We start from the raw sequence: 12,049 nt of genomic DNA, 5'->3' as shown, positions 1-12,049 counted from the left end.
GTTGTCCTCAAGGAGTTAATATTTGCTGATCAAGCCAGAGTTTGTAAGCAAATGGTAGAACCTGTTCAACATATGATTGCAAGTCACAAAAATTTATTACCTACTGAATGTCTGAGGTGGCCAGAATCACACACCAAAGACTCATTATAAACAGATAAACAATCCTAAAGATACCAACAGAGACCCCAAAATATACTTGGGAATTCAACAAATAAATTATATAGGAAATAAGGGATAATCATAGACAAAACTGTTGCCTGCAATCCCTGTGACTTAACAGTAACCCATAAAATTTTAAGAACAATGTTTTTTAACAAATGTCTCCATATCGAATACTCAGAACCAACAAAGTACAGGGATTGAAAAGCTCTCCAAATGTGGAGACCTAGTAGAAGAATTCAAAACATGTGGGAAGAAGAGGAAGTACACATCCCTCCCATCATCCTCTCTGCCACTGAAGTTTGTACTAAAGAAGCTTTCATTGATCGTACAAAAGATAAGCTTACACCCCAAATCTTTTATTCGATTAGAAAAAGCAATCTTTCTATACACCTGCACAGTGGTCCACTGAACATTTAAGAGGAAAGAGTAATATTAGGAAAGGGACTTGTCCCACAATAGTTTCTATCTGAACTAGGGACGAGAATAATAATTATGATGATGTTAAGGGGATATAAGGGCATGCATGGCCTGCCTCAATTTTGTATTTATATTCTGGTACCTAATAAAGTACCTGGCACATACTAGGTGCTTAGTAAAGGCTCACTGATTGACTGACTGAATGGAGAGATGGATTCATTTTCGGTTTTGTATCCTCGTCCCCTAGCACAGAGCCTGGCCACAGTAAATACTTAACAAATGCTTGTTAATTGATTAAATAACCCCCAAAATAGAAAGCTCAGCAAATGTCAATGCAATACTGAGCTATGCCATGGTTAATTGGTAAACCCGCCTCTGTCCTGAGGCTCCTGACGGAAGCAATGAGAAAGTTGCAAAATGCAAACCATGAAAGACTCCACAGTGTTTGTAACGTGCCTTTCAAAATTAGGATCCTTGAATCATGTTGATCATTCAACAAACATGTAATAAATGCCTACTTAAAGTCAGGCTCAGTGCTAGGTAGAAGAGATACAAAAACAAAAATGCAACAATCCCTGCCCTCAAAAAGCTTACATTCTGTCAGGGAAGATGATCATAGTGAGCATAAGGTCCTTCAGGCTACCTGCCCACCCTCCATGTGCAGGCAGGACCAAGGTCAAATCTTATAGTTCCTGGCCTGAAAGGAAGGGCAAGGTTAGAGCTCTCAACATCCCTCTACAAAATGTAGGCGGATTTTTATGTTGTTCAAAATCACTTCCTTCTGTTGTTCTACTTTTGGGGGGGCGGACAGAGAGGGTGGTCAAGGCGATGATTTTATTCACATAAGGAACTTTCAGTGTGGAAACTCTCCACTGAAAGAAATGGACACTAATCTTTAAGCGAAAGCCTGAAAGTGATGCCTATATGTTGAGAGGTTAAGTGATTTGCCTGGCATCACACAGTCCGTGTGTGTGTCAGAAGCAGAACTCGAACCCACAGCTTCCTGACATCAAGCCTAGCCAGGTTGCTACTCCACTAAAAATAATAACAATCGCTGTTTATTATATTTATATAGCACTTTAAGGCATATTAGACATATTAACCCTAATGACAGTAGCTGATATTCAGATAGGGGCTGATGGTTTCATTGGTATGAAGAACTCCCAGATGAGGAAAGTCTCTCTACCAATGCAAGTCAGGGCCCTCTCTGCAACTTACCATCGCAGAGTTGCCTGGAATACTGAGAGGTTCATTGACTATTCCAAGTCACTACATGTTAGCAGCAGCATTTGAACTCGGGTCTTTCAGGCTCCAAAGCCTGTTCTCTATTGGCTATGCCACAACTTCTCAGAGTATAAACATTAAGGTCTGCAAGGTGCTTTACAAGCATTACCTCCCTAGAGCCCTGAAGCAACCCTGTGAGGTAAGGATCATCATCCTCTCCACTTTACAGATGAGAACACTGGCCAAGTGATTTGTCCAGGGTCGCCCAAGCACTGAGTATGGGAGGTAGGATTCCAACCAAGGCCACCATCTTTCCACGATGTCCCACTACCTCACTTGAACTGCCTTGATTAGGTTGGTTCATTAGTTCACTAGTGAAGGCCTCTTTCCCAGACAACAGGAACAAAACAAAAATCATCCTACATAGGTGAACAGTTGATTTCACTGCCATCATTCCCAACACTCTGAAAAGGCAAATACCTTTTCTTGAAACTGCTAAACCTTGACACATGGCAAACACCTCCCCCCTCCATGGCCAAGATCGAGCCTCTGGGCATACCCCAGCCTGGACATGAAGCTAGACTCAAACACTGACCCAAGCTAGGGCTGCTTGAATCACTGGGTAGTTTGAGGCCTCAGAAACTAGGAATTTCCCACCTCCAAGGCCAGAGATGGAGGACAAACTCCCAGCACCAGGCATGCCAAATGCATATTTTTTTTTCCTTCCTACCACACACACCAAGGAGAATGAAGGGAGGGAGTATTTGAAGCCCCTAGCCTTTGCTTCCAGGTACCCTCTTGCCAAAACACCAGTCAATATCTTCCCAAGTTGGACTAAGTCACATACGTGGATGCTGCTGGGAGGCTGGGAGAGTGAAGAATGGGGGTGTGGGGGAGGTCCATCCTGCAGCAGCTTCAACTGCATCCTGAACTAAGCCCAAGCATGGTAAAGAGATATTTTTATCTTTCTCTGAATTTCCCCACCCCAAGGGCCTTCTAAAACTGCTTCCCTAACCCTCTCTTGGGGTTATGTATACCCTTTCCTAAGAATATTTCATTAACAGTAGGGTCACTTTCTTCTTCTTTATCATTCCCCAAACCTCTTGGAGTGACGGCTGCAATATACTGTCCGGAGATGACTCCCCCCACCATACTGACACATAGTTCTGAAAACCAAGGGGAGATCCCCCCAGCCACCTGTATTTACTGGTGTGGAAATGATTTTATTTTCTTTTTCCATTTTTTTAGGCATGTTAAATCTTCAGGAAACAAAACCATTTGGCCGGAGATACGTGACTCTATGAGAGGAAAATTCATACCTGCCTCCTGTCACAGAACAGAAAGAAAGCAGAGGGTGGTGGAAGGTGGTAAGAGGAGAGGAGAAGAGTGGGGGAGAGGAAGCTCTATATTTATAGATGGCCACATTTTGCTATCCAAAAAAACACCTTCCGACCACCTGCAGAATGCGCAGGCTCACATAGACTCACTGCAGCTCCTTAATTTATTACACCGCACACAAGCCCCCATTGTATATAAACAAATCCACAGCTAGAAAAAGAGAGGACTCAATAGGAGGGGGCTGGGGGGGGCGCACAATGACCAGACCAAGCAGAGAAATCAACACGAGTAGAGGTGTAGAGAAGAGCCAGTTGATGAGGTGATAAATCACAGAACCAGAAACCATCCACAAGCGCTTCACTCCTACCGCTCCCCAAGACCTCGCCACCCCACCCCCCACCCCAATAGGGCTTATCGGGGATTCAGAGAATGGGGACGGGCGAGGGCTATTTTTTGCATAGGCAAGCCTACCTCCAGGGTCCTGATTTCCTTCTGGGTCAGGTCGTTGGAGGTGGCACATTTCGTCCGGAGCCCCTCTAGGTTCGAGATGCTGATGTCGATCATATTTTGGACCAACTCGCATTGCTGCAAGGCTTTCTGCAAACTCAGATGCTCTTCGCTTTTCGTCATGTTTTCCTCATCCATCGCTTGCCCTGCAAAACCCCCTCCCGTCTCTCCCCCCACTCCTCCTCCTCCCAGGGCCAAAAAGAAAAAAGAGAGAGGAAAAAAGAAAGGGGTGGTGGTATGCTTGCACACACACACACACACACACACACACACACACACACACCTCCGCCCCTCCGGCCACTTCTCAACCAGTCAACCTGAAGAAAAAAGCCCACATTTCACACGGGGTTGGGGGGTAAAGGGGGGAAGGATTTTTTTTTAAAGAAAGCGAGAATTTATTGTTTTATTGAGCATCCAATCAGCTCCATCAGAGGGTCTCTCCTCTCGGTCCCTGGCTCCAAAGGAGATGCTTAATGTAGCTCAGGAGCCAGCCAGGTAGTAGGTAGGGTGATGCTGTACACTTGGGTAGGAGGATGGAGGAGGAGGAGGGGGAGGAGGAGGAGGAGGAGGAAGAAGAGTAGGAGGTGGAGGAGGAGGAGGAGGAGGAGGATGAAGGAGAAGGATGGAGGATGGAGGAGGAGGAGGCTGATCGAGGCTCACTCTTTACCCCCCGGCTCCATGCAGGAGAGCCCGAGCTGGGGTAGCCTTGGCTGGCTGGAGGTCAGAGAACGAGCTGCCCGTCCTCCCGGCAGTGGCCTGGACGGGCTGGCATGGTCCGCGGGGCCGGGGCGCCGGCTCAAGATGCTGTCTGCCTTGCTCCCGCCGCCGCCGCTGCCGCTCGCTGTGCCCTGGCTCGGGCGCCGGCTGCTGCATCCCCTTCTCCCTCGCACCACACCGACATCTTGCCTGTCAATCAAAGGGCGGGCGGGCGAGAGATACAGAGGGAGGGAGGGAGGGAGGGAGAGAGGGAGGGAAGGAGAGATGGATGGAAAGCGGGGGCGCGCGCGCGTGCCTAGAGCCGGCCCCTGCAGGGGCGCGCGAGTGTGCATGCATGCGCGTGCAGGGCCTGCGTGTGCTACAAACCAGGAGTGGGGGGTGGGGTCAGGGGAGAGGGGAGTGCACTGGGGGTGAGGCGGGGGTCCTGCAGAAATTACTACAATGCATGTGCGTGCATGTCTGTGCGCAAGCCTAGCTGGGAGGGGGTGGATGGTGGGAGGGGGCGGGCCGAGCGTCAGTACTGAGCACTTGAAAAGGGGGTGGGAGAGAGGAAAAAAAAACTACTATTTGCACTAGTCTCGCGAGACGAAGCAGGGCTGTTCAGCAGGTGCATGCTGCTGGCCGGGAGCAGGTGTCTGTCTGCTTAACTTGGAAGCTCTGGGTGCACGATCTAGGAATGTGTCCGAGCAAAGCCGAGAGGCAGCCTGGCTATTTATCATCATCATCTTCTTCTTCATCTCCTCCTTCTTCTCCTTCTCCTTGTTCTGGTCCTTCTTCTTCTTCTCCTCCTTCTTCGCCTTCTTCTATAAGGATGTGCTCCTTATATGTTACCAGATTTCTCTTTAATAGGCTGCTGAGAATTTGAAGTGTTCCTTTCTTTTCTTTCCTTTTTTTTTTTTTTTGGTTTGGTTTTATTTTTCTCCTTCCACTCGTTGGAGGGCTGAATTATATATTATTAATAATATCTGGCATTCAGTTAGCTCTTCAGTCCGTAGACACACATACATTCTTCATAGGCTCTGGGATACATAAGAGGCCACTTCTTTCAGGAGAGAAGGTGGCCAGCCTCCTATAGCTAAAGGAGCATTGGGTTTAGTTAGAGTCAGAGAAACCTGGGTTAGCTTGCAGGCTCTATCACTTGCAACCTTAAGTAAGTCACATAACCATGCTGGATTTCAGTTTCCACATCTGTAAAATCAGGGGATTGTACTGAATGATGTCTGGGCACCCTTCTAGCTGCAAATCTATGGTCCTAAGTGGTATTTTGCTTTGTGCCTTGTCCTATCCCTCCTTCTAGACTGTAAGTTCCTTGAAGGAAAGGATCTTGTCTTATCTGAATTTAAAGGTCTGTACATAATAGTTTAAATGTTTGTTGAATTAACAAAATTCACTAATGAGCTATCCACACATTTCATCAAGTTTCCTTTGCAGATTTTCAAGAATATTGGCGGCAGATCCTCCTCCAGAACCCTAGAACAGAAGGAAGATGACTTTGATTTCCTTCTGGTGCAATTTTTTCTCAGGTTCTTCTGTAGGAGGGATAGGGCCTGGAAACTGTGAGTTAGCTGACATAGGGAACTTCCAATGATAAAACTCCCTCTACCAATACACCTTCTCTGCAACTTATTAAGTCTTAGAGAGTTTTCCAGGGACATTGAGATGCTAAGGGACTCGAAGCCCTACCAGGACCAGACGTGAAACTCTCTTGACTAAGGCCAGCTCTCTATTCAATATACCACTAGTAATAATGACTCACAATTTTTTAAATAGTATTTTATTTTTTCAATTACAATTCTTAATTTTTTAAAATTTTTGAGTTGCAAATTTTCTCCCTCCCCTTCTCCCCTCCCTAAATGGTAAACAATTTGATATAGGCTATATGTGTGCAATCATGTAAAACACATTTCCACGTTAGTCATGTTGTGAAAGAAGAGATAGATCAAAAGAAAAAAATGAAATAAAATAAAGTTAAAAATAGCAAGCTTTTATCTGCATTCAAACTCCATAGTTCTTTCTCTGGATGTGGATAGCATTTTCCATCATGAGTCCTTTGAAATTGTCTTGGGTCGTCATATTGCTGAGAATAGCAAAGTTATTCATAGTGGATCATTGTATAAGGTTGCTGTTACTGTGTACAATGTTCTCCTGGTTCTGCTCACTTCACTCAGCATCAGTTCATATAAATCTTTCCAGGTTTTTCTGAATTCCATCTGCTCATCATTTCTTATAGCACAAAAGTATTCTATTACACTCATATACCACAACTTGTTCGGCCATTCCCCAACTGATGGGCATCCCCTCAATTTCCAATTCTTTGCTACCACAAAAAGTAAAGCTCACATCTCTAGAGCATTTTCCTCACCACCACCCTCTAATTTAGGAATTATGCATATTGTTATGGCCATTTTCACATAAAACCCTACTCTATTCCTATCTTCTGTGTCACTAAATACAGGATTACAAACTCCGAATGGAAGGTACCTTGGAGGTCAAACCCTCTCATTTTAAGTCAACTAGCATTTATTAAGTGCCTACTTGTACCAGGCACTGTGCTAAGCACTAAAGAAATACAAATAAAGGCAAAAAACAGTCTGCTCTCCAGGAGCTCACAGTGTAGTGGGGGATACGTCTAAACAATCATGTCCAAAAAAGATAAACGGGATGAATTGGGAGTGGTCTCAGAGAGATGATGCGAAGATTAAGGAGGAATGGAAACGGCTTGTTACAGATAGTAGGACTTTAGCTGAGACTTGAGACTTGAAGAAGGTCATAGGAGACAGGAGGCCGATATAAGAAGGGAAAGAGTATAGGGCACAGCCAGTGAAAATGGCTTAGACTCAGGGGGAGGGGGATGAGTGTTGTTTTAAAGGAACAGCAAAGAAACCAGTGGGTCACAGGGTACGTGGAGGAGAGTAAGACGCAAGAAGACTGGGAAAGTCCTAAGGGGGCAGGTTATGAAAGACTTTAAAAGCCAAACAGACGGTTTGATCTTTGATCCTGAAGGGAATAGGAAGCCAGTAGGGCTCAACATGATCAGACTTTCACTTCAGGAACATCAACTTGACATCGGAGTGGAGGATAGACTAGACAGGCAGGGAGACCCATCAGAAGCTGCTGCAATAGTCCAGGAATGAGATGATTTTAAAGGGAACTGAGCCCCGCAGAGGTGAAGTGGCCTCTCTTAGGTCATCCAGATAGTGTCAGGGATGGAAATTAAACCCAGGACCTTGGATTCCTGATCCAGAATTCTATCCACTGCACTGCAGAGAGGGGGCCCCTTTAAAGAAGTAACATAGATAGGAGCAAGGTCATCATTTCCCTGCTGTTATTTCTTAGGTCAACACACAAAACAAACCTTGGAGTTCCATCATAACGTCCTCATGGTTTCTCCTTAAGCCTCTTGGCTCCGGCAGGAACACAAGCAAAGCCACCAGCCTGTTGCTTCCCAAAATTCCAAGCCTGTCAACTACCCTCTGCCAGCTGTCTGGGTATGCAAATGTCCTTGGGCACTAGCACCTGAGTTTCTGATGTTACGCATTACTCAAACCTTATGCCAAGGGATAATTTGGCCCAGCAATTTGTTCTAGCTTTGCAAATTAAACACCCCGAAAATCCTGACTTTGTACATGAGAATCTGAAGCAGCCTATTCCAGTATACATAGGCTCTGATACACCATCTAAGAGTGTAAAGGTACAGAACTGATGGTATCATTGCAGATATGTTGCAAGGTGATGATATTTATTCAACTAAAGCATTTAGTAAGCACCTACTATGGCCAAAGCACAGTGCTAGGTACTTGGGATGCAACAAAAGTTAACAGTCACTTCTCTCAAGAGAGAGAAGGTCTTGGAGGCTTTTTTGCATCCTCAACACTCAGCATAGTGCCTGGCACATAGTAGGCACTTAATAAGTGCTAATTGCCTGACTGACATTTTCAGGAGGGGCATGGAATATACATAGACAAGTAAATGCAAAGTATATACAAAGCAGTTTTAATAGTCAGAGAACACAAACAACTGGAGGGTTGAGGAAAGGCTTTGTGTAGAACATGACACCTGAGCTATGTTTTAAAGGAAGCTGGAGATAACAATAATATGGTCTTTAACAGGTCTTCTAACACTGTAGACTGAGCCAGACTGAGAATTTCCATCTGTTATCCACTGAAAAACATTTGGAAGTTTTCCTGAACTTCAAGTTCTAGTCCCCTCATCCCTTAGGGCCTCAGTTTCTTCATCTATAAAGGGAAGTGATTAAGCTATGTGGCCTCTGAGATCCCTTCCAGGTCCAAACCTATGAACCCATGACACTATGAACGGCCAAACACTGTACAGGGCATCCCAAAAAATCTTAGTGTAGTTGTAATCTTTTAAAGACTTTTGAGGCATTCTGTATAATAAGGCATCTTTGTAGAAAACTTTCCTCTGCCATGCCTCTGTAGTAAACAATGGAAAACTGAATTACCTGTTGCCCCACCTACCTGCAGGAAATGTCAGTATCTTTGTTTTAAGTACCATAGTGCAGAGGGACAGGACCTGTGATTTCAATGTGAGGGACCCCTGTCTACCAATGCAGGTCAGCATCTTCTCTGCAATTTATAGTCAGTAAGTTGACTAGATGTCTGAGAGGTAAAGAGACCTCTAATTCCTTGACATCCCCCACAATCCTCTCCCAGGCCACCTCCCCTTCACTAGCCCCTTTCTCCTCTTCTCCCCATCTTGTTTCCTTGGTGAACCAATTCAACTCTACATTATCCTCCCGTCTTGAATTACTCTACCCTTTATCACAGCACTGATTACACCCAGCCAACTTTCAGCTTTGGATGACTTCTACAATTCATCACTTTTGCTGCTACAAATAAGCTGTTGAGCAGAAATGGAGAAAGTCACACAATAATTCTGATTGCGTTATCTACAAATTTATGTTATACAACTTCAACTGGATCCTCACTGCTGCTCGGCAATCCTACTACACCTCCCTTATCAACTCACTCTCCTGTTCTCCACAGCAGCTTTCCAAAAACTTCTCATCCCTCCTCAAAACTCCTATGGTCTTCCCTTTCGTAATGCTTTCACTTGAGAAAATTATCTCATATTTACAGAAAAAAAATGAGGCCATATGCCGTGAGCTTCTTCTTCTCCCACCTTCCTCATCTCCTATCACTTGGGTGTCTTCTGCCACTCCTCCTTTACCCTTGTCTCACATAATGAAGTGACCTGACTCCTTACCAAGGTTGATCCCTCTATTTGTTCAAGTGACCTCAATTCCGTCCCATTTCCTCCAATTGATTGCCCCCTCTGTCATCCTTACTCATTTACTTATTTTCAATCTCCCCCTCTCTACCGGCTCATTTCCTACTGCCTACAAATATGCCTGCATCTACCCTATCCTGAACAAACCCTTGTTTGATCCTTCCATCCCCAATAGCTATCATGCTACATCTCTTCTGCCCTTTGCAGTTAAACTTCTTCAAAAAGATCATCTATGAGAGATACCTCTACCTTCTCTCCTCTCACTTTGTTCCAAACCCCTTACATTCCAGCTTCCAGCCTTATCCTTCTGCTGAAATTCTTCTCTCTAAAGTCACTAATGATCTCATAATTGCCAAAACCAAAGACCTTTTCTCAATCCTCATTCTCCTTGACCTCCCTGCAGCCTTTGACACTGTTAATCACTCTCTCCCCATTGATATTCTCTTCTCTCTAGGTTTTTGGGACACTAGTCTCTCCTCTTCCAGGTCACATCTCCTAAAACCACAATTGTCCCTCAGGGTTCTGTTCTAGGTCTTCTTCTCTTCTCCCTCTATACCACTTCACTTGATGATCTCATCAGTTCCCACGGATTTGATGACCATCTCTGTGCTGATGATTCTCAAATCTACCTTTCCTACTCCAATTTCTCTACTGACCTCCAAACTTGCATCTCCAGCTACCTTCCAGATATCTCCAACTGGATGTCCAGTAGACATCTTAAACTTACTATGTCTAAAACAGAACTCGTTACCTTCCCTCCTAAACCCTCACCACCTTTTACCTTTCCTATGACTGTAAAGGGCAATACCATCCTCCCAGTCCCTCAGGCTCACAAACAAGGAGTCATCCTGAATTCCTCACTATCTCTTCCCCCCATATCAAAGCTGTTGTCAAGGTCCCTTGATCTCTCAAATACACCCCCTTCTCTCCTGTGACGCAGTCACTCCTCTGGTACAAGTCCTCATCACCTCACACCTGGACTATAGCAATAGCTGGTGATGGATCTGTCTATGTCAAGTGTCCCTCCACTTCAATCCATCCTCCATTCAGCTACTAAAATGATGTTCCTATGATGTAGGTCCTATCATGTCATGTTGCCCTAACTCAATAAACACCAATGGCTTCCTATTGCCTCCAGGAGCAGATACAATTGCTGCTTGGTGTCCAAAGCCCTTCGTAACCTAGCCCCATGCTACCTTTCCAGGCTTCTTATACCTTTCTCCTAGACAGGTACTCTTTGATCCAGTGACTCTGGCCTCCTGGCTGTTCCAGGAACAACTCCATCTCTCAGCTCCTGGCATTCTCTCTGGCCGTCCCCCCATGCTTGGACCACTCTCCCTCCTCTGTACCAACTGCTGACCTTCTTTTACAGGAAGTCTTCCCTAACCCATCTTAATTCCAGTGTTTTCCCTCTGTCAATTACTTCCTATTTATCATATATAGCTTGCCTTGTATATGTGTGTTTGGATGTTGCCTCCCCCATTAGATTGAGAGCTCCTTGAGGGCAGGGACTGTCTTTTGCCTCTTTTTATATCCCCAGCACTTGGCACAGTGTCTGACACATAGTAGGACCTTAGTCAATATTTATAAATTGATTGGTTGATTGACTTGCCAAGGTCACACAAATGATTTTTTTAACCAAGCCCATGATTTAAAAAAAAAAACTAGGACTCTACTATCCCTTATCTTCCCAGGTTCCAGTTGCTATCAAATGAGATGATGTATGTAAAGTACTTTTAAAATCCCAATATTACATAGAAGATTCATCATCATCATCGTCCTCACCATCATCATCACCATCACCATCATCATCATCATCATCATCATCGTCATCGAGGGGAATTGGGAGTAGACCTGTGATCTCACTGGCATATAGAACTTGTATATGGTAAAACTCTCTCTACCAGGGCAGATTGGCAGCTTCTCTGCAATTTATAACCTTAGAGAGACTACTCAAGTGTGTTTAGCCTGGTTAAGAAAGGCTAAGTGAATCGCCTACAGCCAAACAACCCAGCATGGATCAGAAACTTGAACCCAGGCATCCTGACTTTGAAGCTCAGTCCTTTGTCCACTATACCTTCCTTCTTCTCCTTCTTGTTGTTATCACCACCATCATCTAAATAAATTAATTTTAAATACAAATAATAATCTAATTTAAATAATTCAAGTTTACATTTTATATAAATAACATATTTATATAATATTTTATATATTTGAAATATAATCATATTTTATGTAAACAATACCTTTATAATTAATGTATTTATATTAGAAACATTGCTGTTTCCTCTACCATTATATTATAAATAACTATAATTTAATACAGCTCTATAACATTATATAATGATATGATATTTCTAATTGATTATAATAAATATATTAAAAGTTCTGTTGTTTTCCCAGTGTGAGAACTCCCTCAGCTGATGCCGACTGC

General features: G+C 44.1%; 1 protein-coding gene across 1 annotated transcript in view; it reads right to left on the bottom strand.

Moving 5' to 3' along the window:
* KSR2 (kinase suppressor of ras 2) overlaps positions 1–3,813 on the bottom strand; it is a 584,421-nt gene extending 580,608 nt beyond the window's left edge. The window contains exon 1 of the mRNA XM_036748960.1: positions 3,613–3,813. Within this exon, the coding sequence (XP_036604855.1) occupies positions 3,613–3,786 (174 nt within the window). The 5' untranslated portion in view covers positions 3,787–3,813. The remainder of the gene's footprint in view (positions 1–3,612) is intronic.
* Positions 3,814–12,049: the final 8,236 nt, after the last annotated feature.

This window comes from Trichosurus vulpecula, chromosome 1, assembly GCF_011100635.1.
Source record: "Trichosurus vulpecula isolate mTriVul1 chromosome 1, mTriVul1.pri, whole genome shotgun sequence".
NCBI lineage: Eukaryota > Metazoa > Chordata > Mammalia > Diprotodontia > Phalangeridae > Trichosurus > Trichosurus vulpecula.
This window is presented reverse-complemented; position numbering and strand designations above follow the sequence as displayed.